Here is a 26,991-nt window from a genome sequence, read left to right as displayed (position 1 = left end):
AAGACTGGATGGCCAGCCCGGTTCTGCTGATGAGGAAGCTGAGGCTCAGAGAGCCTAAATGACTTGTGGGGGAGTGCTCGTCTCACGTCAGAGCCACCAAAGATGGAGTGGGGCGTGGGGGCTTCAACCGGGGAGGTGCTTGTGGCCTCAAGTCAGGTAATGGGTTCCCACTGGGCCAAAGATTGAAGGGTCAGAGCACCCGCCCGCCCTCGCTCCTCGCCTCCTTTTGCTCCCAGAAACGGAGACCCTAAAGAGCGGACGCGTGCCCAAGGGCACAGCGAGTTTGCCGCAGAGACGGCAGGGAAGGAGGCGACCCAAATTCCCAGCTTTGCGAGGGCGTAGGAACGCCAAGCGGCGGGACGGGGACACGGGAAACACAGTAGCCCCGCCTCCGGGGCGGGGCGATGCCGCATGTTCCGGCTGTGACGCGCTGTGGTGAAAATTCGCGCGGCCCTCCTTCAGGGGGCGTGGCTTTCCGAGCCAGGCGGGATCCCACTGGGCATTTGTCTGCGGAAGGCAGAACTTCGCGCTTGATGGGCGTAGGGGCGTGGCATCCTTCCGGCGGGCGAGCTCTGGGCGAGATTCCATTCTTCTGCGACGCAGGCGTGGACGCGGCCGGGGCAGAGTCGAACCTGCAGGAGCTCCGCCCCCAGCGGAGGAGGCTGGAGCCAGGGGCGTGTCATGGGCGCCAGGGGCGTGTCATGGGCGGGGTCTCGCCCCGCCCCTCCAGGTCGCGGAGCGTTGGCCTGCGCAGGGAGGGCCCGGCGCCGGGATGTGAGTGCGGCGGGGGTGGAGAGGGGTCGGTGAGGGGCTGGGAGTCTAGCCCCCGGGGTTTCCAGGGGTCCGGGTGGGCGGGAACACGAGTACGCGGGCCACCAAGCGGGCCTGCCAGGTGTATGTCCGGGTATGGTGGGCCAAGGGGCGCTCGGGTGCTGTGCGCCCGTCGACCCCGCGCTACTTTCTGCTGCCTGAGAGACCGAGGCCACCCTCAGGGCCCTACCCGGGCGGGGGCCGGCGACGTACGTGGGTCTGACAGCTGCCCTAACCCGGGTGCCCCCAGCTGTGCGGAGGCCTCAGCAGTGGCAGCAGCGAGAGCCGCCCGCCCGGCGGCTGCAGAGGTGTGATAGGGGTGTCAGCTGCGCGGCAGGTCCCGAGGTGATGCCCATCCCTGTCTCCGGGTTGAGCCACAGCCTGCGGGAGTCCCGACCTGCGGTTTCTGGGAACGGTAACCCCCCACTGCTCAAAGATAGGGTCCTTTCTGTGCTCAGCTATTTAGATGCCTTACCTCAATCCTCACAACAGTCACCCATTTTACAGTTGAGGAAACTGAGGCCTAAGGCCACACAGCTGTTCGTGTAATTGTTAACAGTGTGCTGAGTGAGGCTTGCTGCCAAACTCACCTGGGTGCACATCTGCTGCTCCACAGACCCACTGGGTGACCTTGAGCACACCTGGCCCCTTCTCCAAGCCTCTGGTGGGATGGTGGCACTTACCTCCCAGGGCTACTGTGGGGATTGGTTTGGAGAATGCAGGGAAGGAGCCAGTTGGTGCTGTTGCTAAGTGGCCCTTTTCTGCAGCTAAGGGAGCTAGTGTACTGACTGGGTCAGCGCTGTCCAGTTTATCAAAGCTCATTGGCAGGGAGGGAGTGCTGCTTTCCACACTGAGACAGCTCCTGTCTGTGTCTGTCCCTGTGCACACGGAAGGCCACACACAACCCAGCTGTACCAGCATGTGCCGGAGACACGCTGGCCCATCGTGTACTCGCCGCGCTACAACATAACCTTCATGGGCCTGGAGAAGCTGCACCCCTTTGATGCAGGAAAATGGGGCAAAGTGATCAGCTTCCTAAAAGGTATGGAAGGCCCCGCCTCAGACCCTACATATGCTTTCTCCATCCTGTTGCCCCCAACCCCCTTCCTACTGTCTTCCCCTACCACAAGCTTCAGGCTCTCCCACCTGCAGTCTCAACCCCCAGACTGCTTTCCGCCCATGCTGTCAAAAGAATCTTTCCAAAACAGACTTCTCTGAGCATGATGTGTCCCTGTCTCAAATATTCACTGACTCCCCTTTGCTGTGGGGCTGAGTTCCTGGAGACAGAGTAGAAGGGGAGTTGATTAACTATGTACACAGGGAAGCTGAAGTTTGGAGGATCTAATGTCCATTCTCTACAAACTCAGAGTCCAGGAGGAAGAGAACATTTGCTCCAATCACACTGATTACAAATGGAGGAAATGGGGGCCCAGAAAAGTTAGGAATCATGCCCAGAGTCACACAGCTACTAAGTGACAGAGTTGGGTCTGGAACTCAGAGCTCCAGACTCTCACCCTTCGCGGCTCATTCCGCTGAGCAAGGTATTGATCTGGAGAGCACATTGTTTCAACTCGGGTTTGTCATCCAGGGGTCTGGCTTAGGCAGGAAATTCAAGCATCACAGTAGACTAATGCCAAAATATTCTCCTGTCCCTTGTATAAGGGTTCGTTAATTGAGGCAAGTAGGGAGTGTTGCCTGAAGCAATACTTGGTATAGAATGTGTGTTGAAAATCTTTTAATCTCAACAATCCTTCTGATCACACCATGGAGGAAGTATCACTTTGGGGCAAGCCTGTCTTTAACACCTAAGCCCATCTCCCTTTTTCACGAATCAAAAGCAAAGGCTCTGTACCTTGCAGAAAGTAGAATCCAATTCAAGATTAATAGCTCTGTTTACTTCTATCATATTTGTTGTTTATTTTTTTTAGTTTTGGTTAACTTGTATTTATAGTAGTTGATAATTATTTTCCATTTACATTAATGACCAGTGTGAATATTCAAAGGAAAATATTAAGTAGAAAAAAATACAAGAGGTGTGCAGAGATGGTGAGGGCCCTGGAGAGGTGAATGGAGCCAGCAGTTCTCCTGCCTTCCTGACTGTGGTCCCTCTTGCTGTGTTTCCAGCAGACCCATCCTGAGTCACTCCCCCTATTTCTCTTTCTTGGGCTCCTATGTCACCCAATAGTTCATCAGAAAGATTCCTTATCTCTCTCAGCTCTGTCCTGACAGTCCTTCTGAGTACCCACCTTTCTCCTCTGAGGCTGTGGGTGGAAGGAGGCAGGGGTCACACGATGAAGGGCCTTGGGTACTGCCAAGGAAAGAGCTCACCCTTTGCTTGAAGGTAGTGGGGAGCCATGGAATGTTGGGGGTTGAGGTGGAGAGGACCTGCTATATGTGGGAAATGTATGGAACTAGTTGGTTTCTACCCAGGTTGGTTTCTAAGGATGCCACGTTAAAATAGGTGCCCTAGATTCTGACCTTGTTCCTTTGATTTCCCTGCAACACAGAGCATCATGGTCCTGTTCTCACTTCCTGCACTTGGCCTCAGTTTATTCTTTAACAAAATGGAGGGACTCTTGTCTGGTGTATGTGAGAGGTGATATAGTAATGCCATGTTTCCCAAACATCAGTTATTTGCAAATCACTCTTGGAAACTTGCCATCTCCTCATACCATTATTTACTTCGTATTTCTTTTTTTTATTGACTTAGCCTCTTTTTTAAAAAACTTAAATGAGTATGTTTTAAAAGGAAACATTATGTCATCTGAATGGGAAAAGTCAGTTTCACTTGCCATAAATAGGTCATGGTGAAAAATAAATGTAATGCAAACTGTAATTCAATGCAGGCTGCTTATTGTTGCCTGCACGCAGGCTGTGAGACTAACTGCTGCTCTTTGGGGTTACAAAGGACGATGAGTGAGGGTCAGGCAGGTGTTGAAGAGAGATCACAGCACACTGAGCCTCCTATGGTGCCATTAGGAGGTGGAGGGAGAATTGCTAAGAGTTTTTCTTGCCTTGAGAGCCAGTCACACCTGAGCTCACCTCTCAGCTGTCAGTGGCTTGGGAGACACGGGGTTGCTGCATGCACAATGTCCAGTACTCCCTGGCCACTGTCCATGCTGGCCTGGGAGGTGGACCATTCTCAGAATGCCCGCAAGCCAGCAATGTCCACCTTCTCCTGGGGCAAGGCTGACAGAAGCTTGAGGTGGGGTCTGGGGCTGGGCCTGCCTTCGAGGTCAGCAAGGGAGCAGGGGGCCTGCTTTGTGGTTTCAGAGGAGAAGCTTCTGTCAGATGGCATGTTGGTGGAGGCGCGCGAGGCCTCAGATGAGGACCTGCTGGTGGTGCACACTCGACGTTATCTCAATGAGCTGAAGGTATGAGCCGTGGGTTTGGGGGGGCTCCCCTGGCCAGGAGCAGTAGCCAGAGGGGTCAGCTCAGCCTGGGGAAGCACCCCTCAAGGAGCTCCATTCCTGTCCCTAGCACAGGGAAGCATGCGAGTCTGTGGTCCCCAGGAGAGAGGTGTCATTAAAAAGGCAGGCTCCTGGGATGGGATGGGCTGCTCCAGGCCTTAAGCTCCCTGTCCCTGGGGTATGAAAGCGGGGGTGTCCACCAGGCAGAGACTGAACCTTCATAGGGGTTTGGGGCTTCCACTTTAGGGACTTTCCATCTGTGCCCAATGGACAGACCTCAGAGACCCCTGCTGGGATGATGGGCAAGGAGACCTTATAGCCTTGTCCCCATCCAACCAAAGCTGTTCCACTTCGGTCTCTTTTTATATTGGGCTGAAGTGTAAGATCCTGTTCTAAGGACTTCTACTGCTAAAGACCTGTTGAAAACTGTTGGGCTGAAAACTGGTTTGAAATCCCCAGGGCCCAGCAAGGCACATAAACAAGTGATCAGGCAGGTGGTGGTGGTGTATGAGGTGAACTGGAGAACCCTTCCCTTCCCAAGGGGGCTGCTGCTCAGCTCACTGAGGGCCCAGTATGGCCAGGGTACCTGGTTTGGAATGAGAAATCGGAAATGCAGATAATTAAGCAACCATTCCTGGTTTCTTAACGTGGCAACTCATTTTAAATCCTACGTACAAACTGAATTGGGCCTACAGGCTGCCCGCACATGACATCTTTCTAGAGGAGCCCACAAAGCTCTCACCAATGGCTGAGGTTCTGAGAGTGAGGGCCCCTATGTGGGAGCAGAGGTGAGGCTGGGCTGGGGTCTGCATCAGAACTTGGTGGGGGTGGGGTCAGGGATGCTACAGGTTCTCTGCCTCCAAGAGTGTGGTACCCTGGCCCTCTTCCCAGCTGCACTCATTTTGGACTAAGTCATAGTGGATGCCAGAGGTCGCTAGGCTTCCCCCATCAGCAGGTGGAAAAGCCTAGACCCAGAAAGAGGCTGAACCTGCTCAAGGCCCACTGGAAAATTAGGCAGTCCTCAGGGACACCCCAGGCAGGGTGTCCAGTCCAGTCTTCCAGGTTGCTGGTCACAGCTGCTGCGTTCCCTCCTCCCCGACTCCAGCTTGAGCTGCGAGAATTCCAGATGAAGCCGGGACAGTGTGAGCTCATGAGAGATTACCAGGAAGAGGTTGAAACCTGGCTCCTGGGAGAGAGAGGTGTGTGAGGCCTTGGCAGGACGCCCAGCACTTTGGCTGCCCTGGTTTCCTGGGGCCTGGATATGCATGATCACAGTCCACAACCCAGGGAGTGGGCCAAGACATGCCTGCCAGAGTCCAGAGGGTGAGGGCAGGGGACAGGGAGAGACCAGAACAGAGTGGGGCCAGGGAGGAATGAGCAGGCCAGGATACAGCTGGGGATAGGCCATAAGGCTCCAGGGCCCCATTCATTTGAGGGGCTTTAGGGCAACTGTGCAGGGCTAACTGTGTGCCTGGCCCAAAAGCCTAAAGGCAGCTTACTATGTGATAAATAATAATTTAAGGAATATTAACAGGTGGAGTCCCAAGCAGAAAATTGAGGTCAAGGGCAGGAAGAGATTTCAGATATTCCAAAGGGAATTTGAATAACTCAGATGTTATGATCAAGTTCCTTACTTGGCTTTTGGAGCTTCCTGGCAGCCAGAGCAAAAGGAGAAACATGATTTGCAGAGTACCGAGGGGAAGACGTGTTCAGGCATTGAACATATCTGTATCAAATATTGACTGTGTACTGGGAACAAAAAGAATAAGCAAGATTCCCTGCTCCCATGGGTTTGCATTTTCACTGTAGAAGCCTGAAAATGAAGAAGCAATCCCATGAACATTTTAGAGAGTACTCAGGGCTATGAAGAAAAAAAAAGGGTAACTGGGCAAAAGTATGCTCATTTAGACTGGGTGGTCAGGGAGGGCCTCACAGAGGAGGTGAGGTTCAAGCTGAGACTAAAAAATGAAGAGTAGGTGACATCCATGTGGAGCTCTGAAGGAAGAACATCCCAGAGTCACAGGCCTGGGAGGGGAGGGGACTCAGCCCCTTGAAGGGGAGAAGGATGCTTGAGTGCCCAGGGAAGAAAACACTGAGGTGGCACATGATGTAGTCAGGAAGGCCAGCAGTGCCAGGCCACACAGGGTCTTGCAGGCCATGGGAGGAGTTTGGATTTTGTTCCAGGTATGAGGGGAGAGTGTGTGGTGTGATGTGCCCTTGACATTCAGGCATCATCTGACATCCAGGATAATTCCGTGGCACTTAGGGAAGCCTGGGGGCCCAGCACATCTGGACCCTAGCAGAATGCCTCGCCTGTGGTCTAAGCCACTGTGGCCCCTTTGGGGGCTGACATGGGCGCTGCCTGCCTTCTGGACCCAGCTTGTGTGGGTGGCCCTGTAAGGCTCCTGCCAGCCCTTCGCAGGCATATGTCCTTTCCCTCGCCTCTGCGTTTCCCTTCCACTTGCTGAACATGCTCAGGCCTCTCCCATCCCAGGCTCCTCCCCTGGTCGGTGTACACCGTGGCCGCACTTCCCATTACCTCTCATGGATGCCTTGGCGGCCTCAGCGCCTCTTCACTCACTCCTGCTGAAACCCTCACTCTGCCTGGCCTCCTGAGCATCATGCCTCTGCCCCCCCAGGCACCCCCACTGTCCCAGGACAGCCCTCGATTGTCCCCGTGGGCTCCAGTCTGGCCCTTGCTCTTCAGTGTTGGGGTCCTGGGGTTCTGAACTTGTACCCTGGACTCTGCCGTCTGCCTGTCCCCCACATGCTCTCTGTTGACCATGCCCATCTCACCTTCCCCAGACCCTGTTTATCTCTCACTTCCTCCCTGGGGCGGGTGCTTCTATTCCTGTTCCTCTAATTGGTTCTGTGGCTGCAGCTAGAGCTTGGAAAGCACCGTCTGATGGCTCTCTGCCGCTCTGACCAGGCTGTCTGGGAGCCTCATCTGGCAGACAAGGCCCTGCATGATAGGCATGGCCCGGGCCCAGCTGCTCCCAGCTTCTCCTGAACATGCACTAGCTTTTCCCCTGCCAGCAGCTTTCTTTTCACCTTGATAACTTGTCACATATGGACAACTCCTGTTCCCCTGGAGTCTCAGCTTTGGTGTCACCACCCCCAGAAAGCCTGTCTGCCCCCACGCCCAACCAGACCATGTTCTCCATTGCTTGTCACGTTGCATATAGGCACTTCCCCACAAGGGTGCAAGCATCTTGATGTGAGGACGACTAGTCTCCCCCTCAGAGCCAGGCACTGAGCATATATTTACAAAGTGCTCTGGGCCCCTCTGAAGCTCTGCCTGGAGAGCAGGGAGCATGGGCCTCAGTGCATTCTTAGCCAGGCAGGAGATGGTTCCGGATCTGGGTGCCTGGGCATTTGCCCAGGGGTGTGGGGGTCCTGGGGAAAGCTGTGTCCTGATCTTGGCACACATGCCTTTTGGGTGTTACTGACTTCCAGCCTCAAAAGCCAGAGACGAGGGCCTGGTGTCCCTTTTGAAGAAAGGTCCCATTCCCAGTGGATGAAGAGGCTACACTGGGGAAGCAGGAGACCTGGGCTGCGGTCCTGGCTGTCAGTGACTCACTGTGTGACCTTGAGAGAGAGATTCTCCCTGCCCAGGGCCGCAGTCTCCCCTTTGTGCCTGGGCCGCTTCTGGGCCTGGACTACTGTCTCTGCAGCTCTTGTTTTGGGCACAAGAGGGCAGCCAAGGGCTTCAGAGCCCTGAAGACTGTGGGCCAGCTTGGCTTTAAGACCAGGTGGTGTGTACACTTGCCCTCACTGAGCCGGGGCTCGGTGGGGGCCAAATGGGTGGAGGGCTCTCATTTCTTATCAAAGGAACTGCATTTGACCGGGAGCTCACCCAGGGCACCTTGAAACTGGCATTAGAGGTAATCTGGTTTCCTATTTCTGTCTCTGAGCTCTGGGCATGGCAGTGGGAGCCCAGTGGCCTGTGTCTCTGTCCACAGTGGTCCTTTGCTGTCGCAACCATCACTGAAATCCCCCCTGTCATCTTTCTCCCCAACTTCCTTGTGCAAAGGAAGGTGCTGAAGCCCCTTCGGACCCAGACAGGAGGAACCATAATGGTAGGTGGGGAGGCAGGTGGGAGGAACAGCTGGGCTGGGGACCCCACACCCGGGCTCCTTCCCACCTCTGGGCCTTTGGAATCTCCATCCGGAATGCCCTCCTCCCACCCAGCCGTTGAACAAAATCCTAAATATTCCTCAACAGCCAGCAACAATGACTCTCCCAAAGCCTTTCCCATCGCAGGCATTGGGATTCATTGTTCCTTCCCCATGACCTCCTTTTAGAGTGACCGTATTTGCTGGCATGTAAGATATATCCCCGTCCCCTAGAGAGTGTATCCGGAAACCAGGGCTCCAGTGTGCTCAGATTTAAGATAGAAAACCAAACTCTTCAATGATGGAGGATGCTGCCCTCACCCGCCATCGCGGGTGTGTCAGTAAAGAATATTCACCGCAATATCAGGTTTTACATCTGTGTTCAGTTTTCTTTAGAATTGGTCACAGGCTGCCAACTTGATTGGAGCTGGAGGAACATTTCACATTTAAATGTATGATAACCTAATCCAGACCTAGATCAATACCTATGGATCCCGTTAGTTTTCTTTTTTAGCTTTGCAAATTTGTACATCTTTTTCACTTATTAGAATGTTACTGTCCACCCCAAAACTATGAGTTCCTACAGGATTTCAGCATTCAGTCTGCTGTATATCCATGAACAAAATATTGTTTGTTTTCCCTTTGAAAGCCACATTAAAATCATTGTCAACTCATGTGATCATGCATACTTAACTTTTATTTCCTCCAATTTCCTTGCAAAATTGCAAAGGGGCTTATGCATTACACATCTTATACGCCAGTAGATCTGCACTTGCTTCCAGGAATGATGCTGAATTTGCTGGGGGAGTGAGTGTCTCTTATACTCCCATCTAAGAGCTCACTACCACCTCAGAGCTGGCTGGAAATAGTGTTTATGGAATGAATGGGTGAATCAGTGAATGAGTGAGTGAAGGAATCCGCTGCCCACATCCCTCACTCTCTGCTTATTTCCAAAGGCAGGGAAGCTGGCCGTGGATCGAGGCTGGGCCATCAATGTGGGTGAGTGCCCTGGCCAGCCTGGCCTGGTGGAGTTGGCCTGAGGGGCCCAAGGGGCAGGGAGGGCCAGAAGGAACCTGGAGGTGGCTACTCTGAGTTCAGAGGCTCTGGCCTATGGAATACCCGGAACTTCCTTATTGAATGGTCTGGAGGGGAGTGTGCAGCCACCTGGTGTCTGGGAGGGACCACCCTATGCCTCCATCTGCTGTGGAATCCTTGTCTAAAGGAGCTCCCCAACCCCACTCTCTGCCAGGAAGCCTGTGCCATCCCCTGTGCAGCTCTGAATGGGGCTGAAACCTGCAATTTCAGTGGCTCCCTTGTAAGGCTTCCTCAGCCGCCTGGGCCCAGGACAGCCTGCAGGGGCTTGATCATGTCATGGTGGGTGGACAGGCCTGGGGTCAATACAACCTCCTTCCCAGGGCCCCTGAGGGCCAGCACTCCCCAGTCCCCTGGGTTCTCCCAGGAGGTTGGCTCATGGGATGGCTGCACACATGGTCTTCCTTGTCCCCATCTTTGTCCTTCATGGAAGCACAGCACTTCGCAGTTTGCAAAGCCCTTGACCATCTGGCCTCTCATTTGAACTGGGCAGTATTGTTGTCAGTCCCATTATATCGATGAGAAAACAGACACTGAGGGAAGCCTCGCAGCTTTCTCAGAGCCCCATAGCAAGGACCCCCCCACCACCACCACTCCAACCTTGGACTGTGAGCCCTGCAAGGCTGAGGGCAGGGTCTCTTGCATCTTGATATGCCAGGTACCCAGAGTTAGGTCTGGGTTAGTCATGCTGTTATGATACCCTGCTGAGCAAATGCATGAATGATGCATGCCCTGTGTGTCTGCAGCACATGGAAGGTGTGAAGGCCTGGTAGAGATTATGAGGCCTGGTTCTGATCCAGCCTGAAACTTAGTTCTTTTTGAGTTTTAGTTCCACCCTTAGCTAGCTGTGTGATCCTGGGCAAGTTGCTGACCGTCCCTGCCTCAGTTGCTTCATCTATAAAATGGAGATGATGATAGTAGTGCCCCCTCCTAGGGCTGTGAGGAGGCTTCAGGAAGCTCAGTGCCGGTTAGGAGTTCGCTGTTGGCTGTTAGCTCATCAGTATGATCCAGTGACAGCCGCTTGGGTGGTAGAAGAGGCAGGTCCTCTGAGTGCTTTGGCCCTGGCCTCACAGGGCTGGATGAGGCTCCATACCAGAGGCCCCTGCAACTCAGGGTCCTGTACGGGTTGCAGGGGAGTGGTTCTGGGGGCACGGAGACTAGTCACATGGAGGTAGGCCTAGGTCTGGGGGGACAAGGAACAGCTTTCTGCCCTGGTGGGGGGAGTGGGTAACAGGTGCTTGGGGCTGACTTGTTGGGGTTCCCTGAGAGGTTTCTTGCTCTGGGCCGAGCCGGTCCTTCTGACCTGGGATGGTGACATGCCCAGGTATCCATTCGCTCTGCTGGTCCGGAGTCCCAGGAGCAGTTCCCGGTTGCTGAGCGGGGAGGCAACACTAGGAGGACGCAGGGGCAGGGTGGGCCTGGGCCATGAGCCTGACCCTGGCCACGCCGTGTCTACCCTTCCACAGGCGGAGGCTTCCATCACTGCTCCAGCGATCGGGGTGGGGGCTTCTGCGCCTACGCGGACATCACGCTCGCCATCAAGGTATGCCCAAGAGCACCCAGGGGAGTACCTCCCAGAGCCCTCCCTGGAATCCGCCTGCTGCCTCCAACTTGGTGTTCTCACCCCACATTACAAAGAAGGCAGCTGAGGCTCAGAAGGGGAGGAAGCTCACTGGGTCACTCAGCCAGGCTGGGACTCAGACCCTGATGAGACGCTCTCTTCTGTGAGTGAAGGGAGAGTATAGCCTTCAACAGAGGCAGGGTCTGGAGGGGAGCTGCGTCTGTGTCAACAACATAGGCAGCTCCTAAGGAGTGAGGAGGTAGGAATAATAATGGTGGTGGTGATGACAGCAACCCTGTGCCAGCGCCCGTTCTCCATGGCTTTCCTCACTTAATCTTCATGTATACAGATGAGGAAACTGAGGCTCAGAGAGGTGAGGCTACACAGCCAGAAAGGGCAGAGCTGGCACTGGCCTCTGCGACCCCAGAGCTCCCCCTGCCCAGCCTGCACCTGGCCTCATGCTGGGCTTCAGGAACAGGCGGGAGGTTTGTAGGCACACAAACTAATGGGGGGCGGGGCAGGTCGACACATGCCATTTGGAGCTTTCTCTGGGGAGCAGGGGTGGGGAAGGGGGGCTTCCTGGAGGAGGAGACATTAGAACTCTGTCTTGTAGGGTGTTCTGTAAAGCCTGCAGAACAAAGTTCCAGGCACAGCCTTGAGGGGAGGCCCTCCCACCAATCTCCACATGCTTCCTGGGAATCCTTGGCTTCCACTGAGGGCCGGGCCACTCCTGGCCTCTGGCCCTTCAGGGCACGGCACACGCCCCCTCCTCCAGGGGGCCCGACTATGCACACATGCCTCTCTTGGCCACACAGCTGTCCTGGGCATGTGACATCTCAGCCCCATGGAGGACTCTTTGAGGTCTCTCCGGGTCATGCACAAGTACGCACTGCCTGTCGCCCTCCCTGGCACCAGCTGGGAGTCCCGGAGGTGCTGCATCTTCTAGCCTATCTGGGTCCTCACCTCTCCCCTCTCCTCCCCTGGGCAGTTTCTGTTTGAGCGAGTGGAGGGCATCTCCAGAGCCATCATCGTTGATCTCGATGCCCATCAGGTAAGTGCCCCCTGGGGGCTGGGGTCTCACGGCCCCGCCTCCCCAGGCTCTACCCCTGTGCTCCCCATCGGCCTCTGCCTGTCACACAGCCCCACACTGTGGGCTCCCCTCCCCCTAGGAACACCCCTGAGCGCCCAGCCAGGCCTGTGCCACCTGCACCCTGACCTGCCGTCTCTCTCCCTGCTGCCCTCCCTCTGAGTCTCAGGCTGGAGGGGGAGGGTCTGTCTGTGTCCCTCTGCCCCGCCCAGCCCAGCGTGCATCCCTCTCAGTGCTCCTGTCAAATCCCAGGTCCTCCCTCCCTCCTCCTAACTGCCCACACACCAGGCTCTTTGCTCTGCTGAAAGCCAGTCTGGCATTGCTGCTCCCATGCTCCAGACCCTGCCATGGCTCCCCAGTCCCTCTGAGTCAGTTTGGGGTGCTCACCCCCTGCATGAAGCTGATGACCACTGTGGCCTTGCCCCTCTGACAAATGCTCACAAACACGATTTCAGAGTTGTTCAGGCCCAAGGCCACTGCCTGAGAACTCACTGCCTGGGGTGAAGCCCCAGTGCGCTGATCTCCTCCTCAGGACTCCAGTGCAGGCTGGCTCCCTGGCCAGACGGGGCAGGGCATTGCACCGGCTCTCGAAGGCCCCTCCCACACTATTGCTGTTGAGCCTTCATGCTGGTTAGGGACCTGCTCCAAGGTGATGGGACACTGAGCTTCTGAACAGGTCACATGCACACAGCCCTTTACAATTTACATTCCATATCCCTGATCCCAGCTGATCCCACCACACACTTCAGAGGGTGATGGGGCAGAATGCCTGCCTGTTCCATGGAGAAGAAACAGACAAGGCTGGCGCTCCCGCAAGGTCATCCTAGAAGGTCATGGACCAGATTTTGAGGTTGAATCCCAGATCTGCCACTCAATAGCCATGATGCTTTCTGTCCCCGAGGGCAGACTGTGCTTCCCCGGCACATGGGGGCATTTCCTGGGGTGTTGGGGGGGATCCTGGCCTTGACAAGGGCATCTGCCAGCGGCTGGCTTTTGTGTCCTCCCCACAGGGCAATGGGCATGAACGGGACTTCATGGGTGACAAGCGTGTGTACATCATGGACGTCTACAACCGTCACATCTACCCTGGGGACCGCTTTGCCAAGCGTAAGCTGCTCCCATTTCTCAGCCTTAAATGTTCCCTTGCTGGGGGTGAGGAGGGGCTCTCCTGAGTATTTCCTACTTGCTGGGCCCTGCAGAAGTCACTTCATTTATCCTCCTTATGAGGTGGGGATCGTTCCCATTTTACAGATGAGTAAACTGAAAGCTAAAGAAGCCACCCAACCCTCCGGCGATCACATAAACCTGCCCAATAAACACACGTGTGAGCCCTTACGTTAGGGGCTAACCCCCAGAAGGATAAAAGAAAGCCCTCTTCTAGGCATGCGTCTGCCTGCTAGAAAACAGAGTGACAAAGAAGAACCAAGAGGGAAAATATGATAAGTAAAAAATACAAAATATGATGGCAGAAATCAGTTCAAATATAATAGTTAAGTGCAGGTGGGTTAAACTTACAGTCAAAAGGCAGAGACACTCAGATAAGCTTTGAAAACACACTGGGGGTGAGTAGGGGACATCTATGCAGGAAGGGGACATTTATGCTAATGAGCCTGCTGTAAGTCACTAGGCTACTGGTGGGGCCCAGGGGCCCCGTTTCTGAACTGAATCGTGAATGTGCTGGATTTGGGCAGGAGAGCATAGTGGGGTGTCCCCATGTCTGGACAGGGCTTCCGGAGGCAGTCAGATCAGATGTTGCCCACAGGGGTCCTTAAGTCCCTGGGGCAAAGCATTTCGTCCACAACACCCCCATCCTTTGGGTTCCCCTTTTCAGTGCCTGGTGCTCTTTTTAGCCTTTGGGTGAAATGAAAGGCTGAGCAGTGCTGGAGTCAAACCAGTCTCCAGTCCTGTCTTGGGTCCTGAAAGGCACCCGGGTGATCTCTGCTCTCCAGAGCCTCAGTTTCCCTTCTCTTCACATGGGGGCTATTCCTCTCGCCATCCCAGAGGCCATCAGACGGAAGGTGGAGCTGGAGTGGGGCACGGAGGATGAAGAGTACCTGGATAAGGTGCGGAGGAACCTCGAGAAAGCACTCCAGGAGCATCCGGCCGACGTGGTGGTGTACAATGCGGGCACTGACATCCTTGAGGGCGACCGCCTTGGGGGGCTGTCCATCAGCCCCCAGGTATGTCCTGATTCTGGGGGCCGGGTGGGGTCTGCTCTGGGAACTCAGCCACAGGAAAGGTGGGCACAGCAGAGCTCCTCCTGCTGTCAGGGGGGATGGGCAGGAACAGCACCTGTCAGGGCAGGGCGGGACCTGCAGCAGGACTTCTAGTACTGCAAGGATCCCAGCCTGCCTGAGGCCAGCCCTCACCATCCCTCCACAGGGCATCATGAAGCGGGACGAACTGGTGTTTCGGGTGGTCCGCGGCCACCAGGTGCCAATCCTCATGGTGACCTCCGGTGGGTACCAGAAGCGCACGGCCCGCATCATCGCCGACTCCATCCTTAATTTGTATGGCCTGGGGCTCATTGGGTCCGAATCACCCAGTGTCTCAGCACAGAACTCAGACACACCTCTGCTGCCCCCGGAGGTGCCCTGACCATGCAGCCCTCCTAAGCAGCTCCCTGTCTGCCTCTGCCCGGCCCTACCCTCAGTGCTTCTCCTTTTCTAACCGCACAGGGTGCTGGGGGCAGCGTCAGGGGTGCTGAGGGACAGGGCCCTGTCCCGGCCTGGTCTGGCCTTAGGGGCCTCCCGAGGGCAGCTCCCCCACAGTCCCCACTGGATGTTGGAGGGTCTCCAGGCCCCTGCGTGGGTGGGAGCAGAAAGCAGGGCCTGAGCCCCTGGAAGGCCCCACATGGGGTCACGGGTCTGCCCAGGCACTGCAGAGGCAGGCAGTTTGCCCAGAAGGAAGGAGGGCAGGTGAGGTCATAGGGAGGCCCCCAGGGATTAGGGTGTCCTGGTTTTCAAAAATGGCAGACACATTTCAGAAAGAATAAGCTTCCATTTCTGCCATGGTTGGGCCTTTCCCCCTCCTCTTCAGTCATGTGACTTGTTCCACTTTCTCCTCCTGCTGCAGGCAGGGTAAGAGGCACTGTGGGCGCCCGTTGGAGTGGGCTGGGGAGCCACATGCCAGAGGCAGACCTCTGTGGGGGCCCTGCATTCCTGGCCGGCAGGCAGGAGGCCTGGTCCTGGACGTGAGGGCGCTGGGGTCGGGGGTTCAGGGGGTTTTCCCATCTGGCATCCCCCTTCAATAAAGCAGGAGTTGGACCTGCTTTCGCAGAGCCCCTCAGTGGTGATGAGGGGAGGGGAGGCCTGAGGAGCCCCGAATCCATGGTTCAGCAATGTCTTGCCTGTTCAGGTGAAGTGGCAGGTTTTGGGGGCAGAATACTTGACTCAGGGATGGGCCTCAGCACTGGGGCTTAAGGGGCGCCTCACCGTGGTGGTGAGGTGGCAGGAGAAAGGTGAGGCACAGCCAGGAAAACTAGGATGTGGGCAGGTGGAAGCTGGGTCTGCAGAGTGTGAGGCCCCAGGCAGGGACCACGGGGCCGGGGAGGCCAGGCGGGGCCTCCTGGAGGGAGAGCAGAGGGTCCCCGTCACGGCCTGCGGGTCGTAAGGGTAGGGGCAGTGGTGGGGCCCTGGGTGGGGCTGCAGCCGCCATTGGCCGCACCCAGAGTACCCAGGTGGTGGTCATCTCCCTGACCGTGGTCCCAAGTGGGCCCTGACCTCTGATCTGAGAGATGCCCAGACCCTGACCTTGTCCTGAGCTCTACTCTGAAGGGGACACTTGGGGCCCTAGGGAGCTGGGGGGGCATCACCCCTCCATTGCCTGGGTGTGTTCTTAATGATCAAAGGTGGGGGTGCGGTGGACCTGGGCCATCCCCATTCCTGACCAGCCCCATCTGTGGCACTCGTGTTCATTACCATCTGGGGGTACCCCTGCAGCATTGTCCTTTCTCCCTCACCTCTCCCTCTCCTGGGGAGAGGGGTTCCAAGACCACCAACGGTCAAAAGCACTGAGGTCCTGGACCAGACCCCGAGGCACTGACCACACACTTGGACCCCCTCCCCTGCCCCCTGCCCTTGCTGCCATCCTATCTGTATCTGACTCGAGGCGCCTAACATCCCTTCATCTCCAACTCAGGCGTGCGTCTCCTGGGGGCAGGCGGTGGATACGCTTTGTCACTGTTGAGCTTCTGTTTGTAGAGAACCATAAAGACTGCTCTTGATCGGACCTGGCTGCTGTGTGTTCTTGAGGTGAAGAGTCCCTACCGCCTGAGCATTAAAGGAAACAAAAATTTTAAGTTCACGTTGCGCAAGGCCTGACATGGCCTAGCAGTCCAACAAGGGCTAATATTTTGTTCCATTCTCAGAATCCTATGAAATAGGTCATCATTCCCATTTTACAGATGAGACAACTGAGACTCAGCGAGGAATTCACCCCAGGCCCCACATCTAGTGAGAGGTAGAGCCGGGTTTGAACCAAGCCCTGCGGGATTCTGAAGTGTGTGTTCTCAGCTGCCTCATGTTTGGCAGGGGTGAGCGAGGGAGGGGGGTGTTACCTCCAGGCAGGGGAGGCTTCAGGGTCCCAGCAAGTGTGGGGGTGGGAGGCAGGCAGGGCTGGGCTGTGATGGTGGCTCTGCACAGTCAGTCAGTTGGGGGGCAGGGGGAGCTTCCTGTTCTGGACTGTGTAAAAGCATGCATGGGGATGGGCTGGGCTGGGTAGAGGGGTCCCGGCCATGAGGAGCAGGACTTTGTCCTCACCTTGGCAGAGTGACCAGGGCATCCCTAGGGTTAGTGGCACAGCCTGGCTGGGGAGCAGGGTGGCCCCTTGAGGGTCAGTGCCAGGGACAAGGACATTAGACAAAGACATCAAGGGGTGGTGGGCAGGGGTCCAGCTCAGCCCTCAGCAGGAATTACCTATTGAGCCACACCCTGCAGTAGGAGTTATTGTCGCCTGTTTTACAGATGCAGACACTGGGGGATAAACAGAGCTAGTCAGCTGTGGGCTTTGAGCGGGAAAGCAGGATTTGAACCGTGGTCTCAGCTCCAGAATCCCTGGGCTGTTTCTTCATCTGCAAAGCTGGGTCCTTGATGATAGCTACCCGAAGGGCAGTTCCAGAATAAATGCCTCAACGCGCGGAATGCGCTCAGGGTACCGTGCAGCCTTAGGCGGGGCCGGCCACGATAATGATGGTCCTGGAGGCCAGATGGCAGAACCAAAGGGGGTGAGGTGACGTGTTTGGGGCCTGCTCTTAAGACCTGAGCATTTTGCTGTTTGTAAATTATACCCCAAGTTGTAAAAGCCCAAGGGGAACCCGCCAACTTCATGCGGTGGCTGAGGGTCCAGAATGGCAGCCCTGGCTGCCCTTGTGGGTGCTGTGGCCCAGCGTGAGCATGGGGACAGGTCTGGGCAGGCACGTGCTACAGGGAGCATGGGGGGTGGAGGCAGGCCAGCTTGGGAAAGCGCCGCAAACAGGAGCCCACCGTGACAGCCCTGAGGCCTGGCGGCTGTGGGATGTCTGCCGAAGGCCCCAGCCAGCGCCTGATGGGGTGTGGCTTCGGAGTTTACCCGGAGCTGCAGAGTGGACAGTCCTTTTGGCCCAAGCCCACCACGTGGGGCGCCCTGCCATGCCTGCTCCTGGGCAAGTGACTTAGCCTCTCAGTGCCTTCTTCCCCAGCTGTCCTGAGGAAGGGTCAGTCCTGAGCTCGCAGGGCTAGAGCAGGTGTGGGTGTGATGACGCTAGCTGCAGCTCAGACCCTTGCTCCAACTAGGTGCTGTGTAAACACAGCTTCCCTCCCCACTCCTCCCCTTCGATCCTGGCACATGCCTGGCTGGTGGGCCCACTGAGGCCTGGGGAAAGGGGTTTCATCTTCCAGAATCAGCTCTGCTTTCTATTTGGGGCCAATTGAGGAGCCCTAGGGTATTGGAAACAGCACATCCAGCTGTAACTCAGCACCCCCCAGGATCATGCCTGAGGCTAGGGCTAGTAGGGCCCCAGTTGGGGGCAGAGACGGGAATGGATGTAACCAGCCTCCTGCCTCAGGTGTAAACAGGTGGGTGCTGGCCCAGGGCCCCTCCCAGCCTAGGGACACTCAGGCGGATCTGAAGACTTAGGATGTCTGCCTGGCTCCTCAGCCGAATGCTGGGGTTCAGGGCCAGCAGCTCCTCCAGGGTGGCCTGCCTGTGAGTTGGTTTCATTTAGCTCAGCCATCACTAGCTGGGGACACCCTGCTCCAGACCCAGGGCCAATGTAGGGGCCAAGTCTTCCTGGGAGCGTATTATCTCCTGATTGTTGGCGAGGCCACAGAGTGCAGTGGTTAATGCATGGGCTCCTGTCCCTCACCGGCCTGGCATTGAGTTCCACCTCCTCCCCTTGCTGGCTGGTGACTTTACCTCTCTGTGCTTTAGTTTACTCATCTGTAAAATGGGAATGACAGCACCTACCTCATAGGGCTGTCATGCGCATTTAATGAGTTAATATTTGTAAAGTGCTTAAAGCAGTGTCCAACATAGAATTTTTGATCTTAAAAATAAAAGTCAGTGACTGCCAGCAAAAAAGGATTAGTTTGGGAACAGCAGTTTCATTTCTGCCACCACCCCGGAGCATTTTCTTCTGTATCTCCTTGTCGCTATTGGAGTTCAGGCACAGTTGGAGCCCCTCCATGAGCTCTGTGGAGAGGGCTCTGGAGAAAATACTCAGACTTAGGAGTTGGCCAGTTTGGGCTGGACCCTAGGCAGGTGGCATCCCCTCTCTGAGGCTCGCTTCTCCCTCACCAGAGGACTGTATGAGATGACGGAGGTGGGGCTGGCATGTTGCCTCTGGGTCATTTGGGGATAGAACTGAGGTCCCAAGGATGAGTGTGGGAAAGGCCCTCCTGTCTCCCTGTCCAACCTCTTGTAGCATGGAGAAATGGAGGCCTGGAGAGACAGGGGAACTTGCTTCCTGCAGGAGCTGGGACCACAGGGAGGCTGTGTGCACAGTGGTTAGAGCTTGGATTTGCTTCCCAGCTCGGCCACTCACTAGCTGTGCAGCCTCGGGAAAGGTGAACCACCGCCCTGAGCCTCAGGCCTTTCTCCCATGAGATGCTCTGGCATAGGCCAGTGATCAGTTGATATTAACTGATAATATTATTCAGGTAGGAATGAGGCAGGACATCTCCACAGCCAGAGCTGGCCAGAGATCACCATAACATCAGGCAACACAGCACAGGTTTCTGGGTTCACGGTGTGGCGCAAGCACCAGGCATGTACTAAATGGCTCCATCCTCACACAACTGTTTGCAGATGAGGAGAGAGGCCCAGGGAGGGTTGGCTTCCTAGCCAGCATCCACTCCCCAGCTCACCCCAGAGCGTGGCGCCCAGCTGGCTGGATGCGCCCCACCTTTGGGTGCCCCATGGGGCATGACCTCCCCTCCCAGAAGGCGTAGTGGTGAAGGCCTGCACATCAGGGCGAGGTCTAGCTAGGAAGCTTCTGGGACTTCCCACCCTCTTTCCGCCTCTGAGTGCGAGTGTGTGCCCTGGCCTTGGAACTCTGTGGAAGGCACCACACTCGAGGGGGTTCTGCTGGGGTAGGGGGCACGGGCCCAACCAGCCAGCAGCCCACTCCCTTCTGGGACCCTCAAGCCAGCACACACAGCAGCCTGTCGGTTGTCCTGGTAACTGATACCCAGGCGGCCAAAGTTATGGTGTGTGGCTGGGAGGCTATTTTGTCTAATATGCTAAAAGGCTTTTGGAAATTCCTGGAGCCCATCTGGTCCTAGTTACACCACAATATTGCTGTCTCTTCAGCTTGCAGACAAGGGAACACTTTTATTTCTCCTTTCAGAGCTTAGGAATGTGCCTTAAACGGAGGCCACAGGCCGGCCGCCACCCATTTGGTTCCCCAAGATCCTTGATCATGTGTCGGACGCATCATCCTTTTAAAGGCCCACGGCTCCTTCCTCTTGGCTTCCTCTTCCTCCTCTCTCCACCCCAACTGACTCCCAGGTGTCCTCAGGGGCCCAAGGGGAGGGCGGAGGCTTTGGAGGTGGGCCTGCCCGTCTTTGCAGTGTGCCCCCCACCTCTGTGCAGTCTCGCCTATGTTAACAGAGATAGGAACTCCTGAGGTGAACACAAGCCTACTATGTGCCATGTGCTTAGTAAATACAGTCTCCTAACTGGCTCCATGAATCTGAAAACGTTTCCAGACCCATCCAAGTGCCAGTAGCCTCTGTAAAATGGGGTCTGCAAGTCTAAGGGATGTCAGTCATTCGTGACTCACCTGGCTCCTCTGCCCACCCACAGCCACCCCAGGAAACAGAAGGTGAAACAAATACAGAGGTTCTGCCCCTGAAACATCCCTGAGGAGTCCAGGCCGCTTATGAGCTTTCCCTGGGCCAGAGGGTGTGTGTGTTTCTTCCCCAGCGTTCGGGTCCCTCCCGGTTCCTTGGGGCTCCTGCAGCTGCAGGGTCCCGAGGCTGGGCGTGGTTGCCCTGTGCTGTCTGGCTACACATGGCCCTCCCACTCTGGGCTGACTGACTCCTGGCTGCTACCCTGGCATTTGTGTGGGGGCAGCTGGCACGCTCCCTTCTTCCTTGAGGACCTCCCATCCCTCAGTCCCAGGCTGTAGCAATCAGAGTCCCCTGCCTGCCCCAGCCAAGCCCCTGCTACCCCAAGAATAGAATGTGATTCAAGTTCACATCAGCCTAGGTCATCCCCTCCTGCCAGTCCGGGGCAAGGCTGTATCTTTCTGCCCTCTGAAGTTGGGTGTGGCCATGAACTTGCGTTTATGAATTGTGAGCATAGTGGTTGTGTGTCTCCCAGGTGGATGCATTCTGAGCCTGTGGACAATTACCTGAGTGCCCTCTCCTTTGCTGTGGTGATGATGGGAGCACGTTTTGAGTCATAGCATCTGTTAGTCTGGGTCCCCAGAAGCCCAAGGTGAGTAGAGTCCCCAGTCAAACTGGGTTGGACATTCAGTGTGAACAAGAAATAAAACTTTGTTGTTTAAGCTATTGAAGTTTTGAGTGGCTTGTCATATAGCATAACCTTGGCCATCCTGACTGATATACACCCTGTTTCCTTGTTGACAAGGATGCTTTAGTGATGCAGTGTGACTCAAGCTGGACTAGAGTCCTTACTTAGACTTTGTTATTTGGGGCAGGAGAGAAGGGACTTTGTCTTGCGAATTATATGGAGCAGTCATATTTCAATCACAAAGATAAGGCCGTCTAAGGTATGAAAGAGTGAAATGGAAGAAGAAAAAGAAAACCATGATGGAGAAAGGGGGAATCCTGGTGACATCAGGACAGGGCTGCCATGAACAGCTGTACAAGTTGTGCACTGTACAATTCTAAAGAGTGCTGTTCACACAGTGACTAATGAAAAGATTTGTGTATTTATCAGGACAGTTTCCCAGCAGATGGCAGTAAAGTGTCTTGAGGAAGTGGAATTTTTCTCTACTTGGTACAAAATTGCTGATTAGGCTGGTAATCATGCTGTGCCAAGTCCCTGATTTCAGTCCTCAAGTCCCCAGAGCTTTCTGAGCTGAAGCAGTACTTGGTAGAATTAATTTTCTTGATAAATTCCCTTTGTTGCTAAGCTCTGCTTACAGCAGCATCATTGACAATCCAGTCACTGACAAGATGCATCAACTTTGTTTTCCACTTTCCCAAGCAAAACTTAAGGGCTTATAGAAATTAGTCTGACAATAAGAGAGGCAACTGAACAACCGTGAAAAGTAGATACAAGGAAAACAAATATCAGTTTGAGACCCTTCGTATAAATATATAAGTTGGCATAAGTAACCTTTCTTATCTCAGTGAGCCCCCAGATTCTTACTCCACTATGCTGTGGCCTGAAAATGGTTTGCAATGGTAGTTTTTCCTTAGAAACACAGAGAAGATATTGTGTAGACTTCATTTCTTCATAAATGGTTACATTATAACTGTGGTGTTGCTTGAAAGGAGAGACCAAGATTATGGAGAGAGTTCATATAGTGTGGCTTAAGCTAGATCAGTAACATACCATTGCAAAAGAAAGGATGGTGTGGGTGAGGTCCAGCGCCACAGCTGTCCCTGGTGCCGGAGGAGGCTGCCCTTCTGGCAGGGCCCTGGCCTCACTTTGCCCTGCTCCAGATAACTCCCTCCCAGAACCTTAATTGCCAGTCATTTCCAGGAAGGGGTTTGGGGGAGGCTGTGGGGGCTGGTGTCAGACGATCTGGTTGAGGCCCTGGCACTGTCTTTTCCCACTAGATGATGCTGGACAAGTGTGCCCCCATTCAGAGCTTCACTTGCCACTTCTAGAAAATGGGAGTGCCTACACCCATCTGATGGTTCAGTGGGAGGGTTGGGTAGATATGGGAATGATCCAGCACACAGTAGGTGCTCAAAGCACAGTGACTGGCACTAGGAGGTGGGTAGCCAGGTTCAGAGCATGGTCACGAGGGCCCAGGCCCCCTGAATGTGAATCACTGGGTGCATGTGGTTAGTCACTTGGACCCTCGGTTTCCTCATCTGTCAAGTGGAGATTCCCATGGTACTTTACTGTTATTGCTCATTTCATTGTCTGCTCTCCCTGCCAGACAGTATGGGGGCAGTGACTGGCACTTAGTAGGTGCCCCATAAATACCCTGCCATTGTTCTAGATGGGAGGGGATTGCCTGGTGCCTGCTGGGGCTGTCCCCACCCTCCAAGCTGTGGGTGAACAGGCTAGAAGCAGTCTTTGCCAAGCCAGGCTAGAGAAGCGTTTCCTCCATCCCATGTCTGGGTGGTATGGGCCCCAGTGTTCCCTCTGAATCCAGTGGGGCCCCATCCCCCTCCTGAGCAAATGCCCCCACTTCCCACCCACTCCAGAATCATCCTGGTTCTTGCAGTTGGGCCTCCTTGGCATTGGTGGGACATAGAGAAGGGAGCTCCTGGGGCCCCTCCAGCAGCTCTGGGCCAAAAAAATTGTTTTTCCACCTGGAGTTTGCAAGGAGCTGCTGGCAGCCAGGCTGGGGGGCTTGGGGTGAGAGGCCAGCAGGCCTGGGAGGAACCAAGCTTCCCCCTCTCCACCCATCAGGGAGCACTGGGGTAACCTGCATGGTGCTAGTCAGGGTCCACTTTCCTTTCATCTTGGGCGAATGACTTAACCTCCCTGGTCTCAGCATCTTCATCTATACAATGGGGATTATATGAGTACATACTTCTCAGCGTTGGTGTGAAGAATGAATACATGCCCCAACGCATATCACTTAGACTGATGTCTGGCACATAGTGAATGCTCCAGAAATGAGTTGCCATGATTATTGTAAGTTGTTCCAGCCGGGGTTCTAGTGTTAACTGTGACTCTCACAGCTGCAGTGATGCAGGCCTGTTGCTGCCTGTCTGCAAGCCACTGTGCACCTGCGTGTGTCTGGGAGGCTGTGAGCCCATGGGCAGTCCCATGCAGAGGCGGGCACAAAGGAGATGCGGAGTGATAGTTGCCTCTCTCCCTCCCTTTGCTCTCCCTCCCCTGCCGTCTTCCTCTCACCTGGAAGCCGTGATGGGCCGCTGACCTCTGGGAAGACTTGCAGCCCCATCAGCTACAGAAATGGTGCCGGTTGGCCCTGGGAGAGTACCATGTCCCACACCCCTTGGTGCAGAATTAAAAACTGAGGCCCAAGTGGGGACAGGGTCGCCCACGAGCAGATGTCATCAGGTCCAGCATAGCTGAGGTGTGGTCAGCCAGGTTCCCTCGGGCCAGCTGTGGGAACAGGCTGTCCCAGCTCATCTGGCTGCTGTCCCTTGCTGTTGTTTGGAAGAGAGAACAGTCATCAGCCTCAGCTCCTGGCAGGCGGTCTCACCCCCACCTGGTCCCCCGGCTCCTTGGTGTGGGACAGCCCCTGGCTAACCGAGGTCATGTGCTGGTTGACTAGGGATCAGCTCTGCTGCTCTGGCCCTCCGTCCTTGCCTCCACCTGAAAACCAGGGGATGGAGCTGTCCGTGTCCAAGCACCTTCAAAAACGATGACAGGAGGCCCCGCTGTGGAAGGCGTGGGTCAGGGAACTGATGCTTGCTTAGTGTCTATTGGGGATAAGGAGCCACTCAGGACTTTATGCCTCTGATGCATCTGGGATTGTACAGCCAACCACAGGGGCCCTCGGAAAGGGGAGGAGATTTATGACTCGCCAGGGGAGCTTGTCTTCAGCCAGGTAGATCCTAGTGAGGACAATGGGCCCAGGTGGAGCCCATTACTGTCTGTTGGGACCAGGAGGAGCAGCAGGGCCCAGTCTTCTAGGCAGCAAAGGAAGCTGCGGCAGGAGCCCAGTTATAGGGCCTGATAAACAAGACCTAGGAGGGAGCAGCTCCTGTGTGGACACGCAGGCCTCAGGGGCATTGGGAATTCAGGGTGCAAGGCCACAGACTGCCAGCCCTACCTGCTGATGGGGAAAAGGCTGCTGCCCCTCCTGCCCGTTTAGGTCAGGCACAGGCTCCAGGTAGGGGGAGCTGGCCTGAAGGAGACTTAGTCCTGGGTTCAAATTCTGCTGGTGCCACTTCCTGGCTGTGTGATCTGGGTAAGGCCTTTCTCCTCTCTGAATCCCAATTTCTTCTTCTATAAAGCAGAAAAGTAATGCCCACTCCCTGCAAAACTTGGCGAGCGTATGCACCGAAGGCCCAGTGTGCACTTAGTGCTCTGTGCCTCTGTCTTCCTCTATCTTTCCTTCTCTGTCCGGGTGGCCTGAGGAAGCAGGCATGGGCAGTGTTTGCTCTGACACTCTGGAAACCTCCAGGCCAGGCTCGGCTGCCTCTTCTGGACGATGCCAGCCCAGGGACAGTTTCTCTGCCCATGGGAACTTGGGTTCATCCCAGGAATGTGGGCCAGACAGTGGGAAGGAGAGAGGGCACAGTGGAGGCTCGGCCGGGGATCTGCCAGGGTCTCCTGGGCACAAGATGGAGAGTGAGCTGTGCCTGCCAAGTCCAGTGCCAGTGGTTGTAGGCCAGGGTCCAATGCAAACAGTGGTGCTCACCACCGAGGGCCGGAAAAGGGAGCTCGGGGAAGCCTGGAGACAGTGAGCAATGTTTTCCCAGAGGTTGCTTGGAACAAAGCTAACTCAGGAGCCCCCTGTAGCGGCTGGACATGTGGAATTCTGAGGAAAGTGTGAGGGGGTGGCACCTGCTGAGAACGGTGAGAGGACATCTGGCTGGGGTTAGCATAAGGGCGCAGAGCTACGGGGCTGGGACCAGGTGTCAAGCTGGGGCCAAGCCACCTGGGGCCAAGCCTCCAGGGCCAGGGTTCCATCCCTGGGAGGGCTGGCAAGTGCTCAAGACCAGTGCTAGACCTCTGCATGCCTTACCCCAGGCTGCTCCTGGGTCTTCCCTCTTGGGTCCCCTCAGGTGCCAGCAGAGGTCTCTGGGGAGCACCCACTCCTATGCAGCTTGAGGGTTGCAGATGTATGGAGAGTCCCTGACTCTTCTGGGCCTGTTTTCCCAACTCCAGCTCTGCCAGGCTGTTCCTGGAATTTGTCATTGGATGGAGGGGCTTCCAAGGCCAGGGGCAGGAAAGGCTGAGTGGGAGGAAGGGTGGCCAGCTGCCCACCTCAGGGAGGTCTCCACCCACCTAACATTCCTTCCTGCCCGGACCACTCAACAAGCAAGGTATCAGTATGTAGATAACACTGCCGGAGCCCAGGCCAGAACCTTTAACGGGGGGAAGCTGGCACTGTGGCCAGAAACATTTGGCCAGCCGCCCAGCAAGACGGATCCCCACCAGGACCCCATGCCACACTCCTCCCTGACAGCCCCACAGAGCACGGCTGCAGGCTCTCAGGGTGAGGGCAGATTCTTCACAGGGTAGTGCTTTGTGGTCTGATCCTTTCTCCTGATTCTGGGCAGGAGCAGTGAGCATGAGGGTAAACAACCAATACACTGACAACTATTGTGTTTTTCACTTTCAGTGCAGTAGTCAATAAATTCCATGAGCTATTCAACACATTGTTATGAAATAGGCTTTGGGTTAGATGATTTTTCCCAACTGTAGGCTAATATAAATGTGCTGAGCACATTTGAGGTAGGCTAGGGTAAGCTATGATGTTCAGTTAGTTAGCTGTATTAAGTGCATTTTCACCTTAAGGTACTTCCAACTTAAAATGGGTTTTCGGGATATCACTACATCGTAAGTTGAAGAAGAACTGTATTTCGTTTATGACTATGGTAGGGAAGTCATCTGCTTTCATGTGGGGGTTGCCTTGGCAATAAGGTTTGCAGTTCTGTGCAAATGAATGTGTGCCAAAACGTAGAAATAGCTCGAGTGTCCATCCACAGATGAGTGGATAAACAAAATGTGGTCTAGCCATACAATGGAGCATTATTTGGTAATAGCAAGGACTGAGGCACTGACACATGCCACAATGTGGATGAACCTTGAAAATGTGCTCAATGAAAACACCAGACACAAAAGGCCATGTATTGTCTGATTCTGTTATATGAAATGTCCAGAATAGGCAAGTCTGTGGAGACAGAAAGTAGATAAGTGATTATCAGGGGCTGGAAAGAGGGAGGAAATGGGGTTGGGGGTGACTGCTAATGACCATGAAGTTTCATTTTTTGGGGTGATAAAAGTGTTCTAAAATTAATTGTGGTGTTAGTTGCATAGTCCTGCAAATATACTAAAAGCCACTGACTTACATCCTTTAAATGGGTGAATTGTTTGGTCTGTGAGTTATATCTCAATAAAGGTATTAAAAAAACCTATGTACCTCATTTGTTAATGTAAATATACCAGTATTAACAATAAAGACTTTTGTATTGAAAACTGTTAAAAAGAAAACATGCTTTTGGAGTCACTGTACTTGTAGCCCCAACAGTGAGACAGCCTCCCTGAGCCTCAGTTTCCTTGTCTATAAAATGGGAGTAATAATAGTAATTTTCTCACTGAGTGCTTGTGGGCATTCAGAGTGTGAGGTACTCAGGGTGGTGT

The 26,991-nt window shown here is 54.9% G+C and overlaps 1 protein-coding gene across 4 annotated transcripts; it reads left to right on the top strand.

Moving 5' to 3' along the window:
* HDAC11 (histone deacetylase 11) lies at nt 1–26,813 on the top strand. 4 transcript variants are annotated; one of them, XM_073231104.1, is made up of 11 exons: nt 604–774; nt 1,639–1,852; nt 4,084–4,184; nt 8,183–8,299; nt 9,292–9,334; nt 10,894–10,970; nt 11,977–12,039; nt 13,086–13,182; nt 14,077–14,255; nt 14,458–14,533; nt 20,878–26,813. In XM_073231104.1, exons 1-11 carry the CDS (start codon nt 682–684, stop codon nt 20,910–20,912), a joined length of 1,095 nt encoding a protein of 364 aa, XP_073087205.1. In that variant the 5' UTR covers nt 604–681; the 3' UTR covers nt 20,913–26,813. The 4 variants fall into 4 exon arrangements, with proteins under 4 accessions (XP_017509006.1, XP_073087205.1, XP_017509007.1 ...); XM_017653517.3 differs by lacking the exons at nt 604–774; nt 20,878–26,813 and adding an exon at nt 1–156 and having other exon boundaries at nt 1,704–1,852; nt 14,458–16,305; XM_017653518.3 differs by lacking the exon at nt 20,878–26,813 and having other exon boundaries at nt 622–774; nt 1,704–1,852; nt 14,458–16,305.
* Nucleotides 26,814–26,991: the final 178 nt, after the last annotated feature.

Source organism: Manis javanica, chromosome 3 (assembly GCF_040802235.1).
Source record: "Manis javanica isolate MJ-LG chromosome 3, MJ_LKY, whole genome shotgun sequence".
NCBI classification, from domain to species: Eukaryota; Metazoa; Chordata; class Mammalia; order Pholidota; family Manidae; genus Manis; species Manis javanica.
Note: the sequence above shows the minus strand (reverse complement) of the source record. Positions and strands in the feature narration are given on the sequence as shown.

Bases quoted from the DNA above. Each gene is read 5' to 3' on its own strand.
- HDAC11 (XM_017653517.3), top strand. From the start codon at position 59: ATGACTTGTGGGGGAGTGCTCGTCTCACGTCAGAGCCACCAAAGATGG. The intron at 4,185-8,182 runs GTATGAGCCGTG...CTCTGTCCACAG, and splicing joins GTTATCTCAATGAGCTGAAG to TGGTCCTTTGCTGTCGCAAC. The intron at 9,335-10,893 runs GTGAGTGCCCTG...ACCCTTCCACAG, and splicing joins AGGCTGGGCCATCAATGTGG to GCGGAGGCTTCCATCACTGC.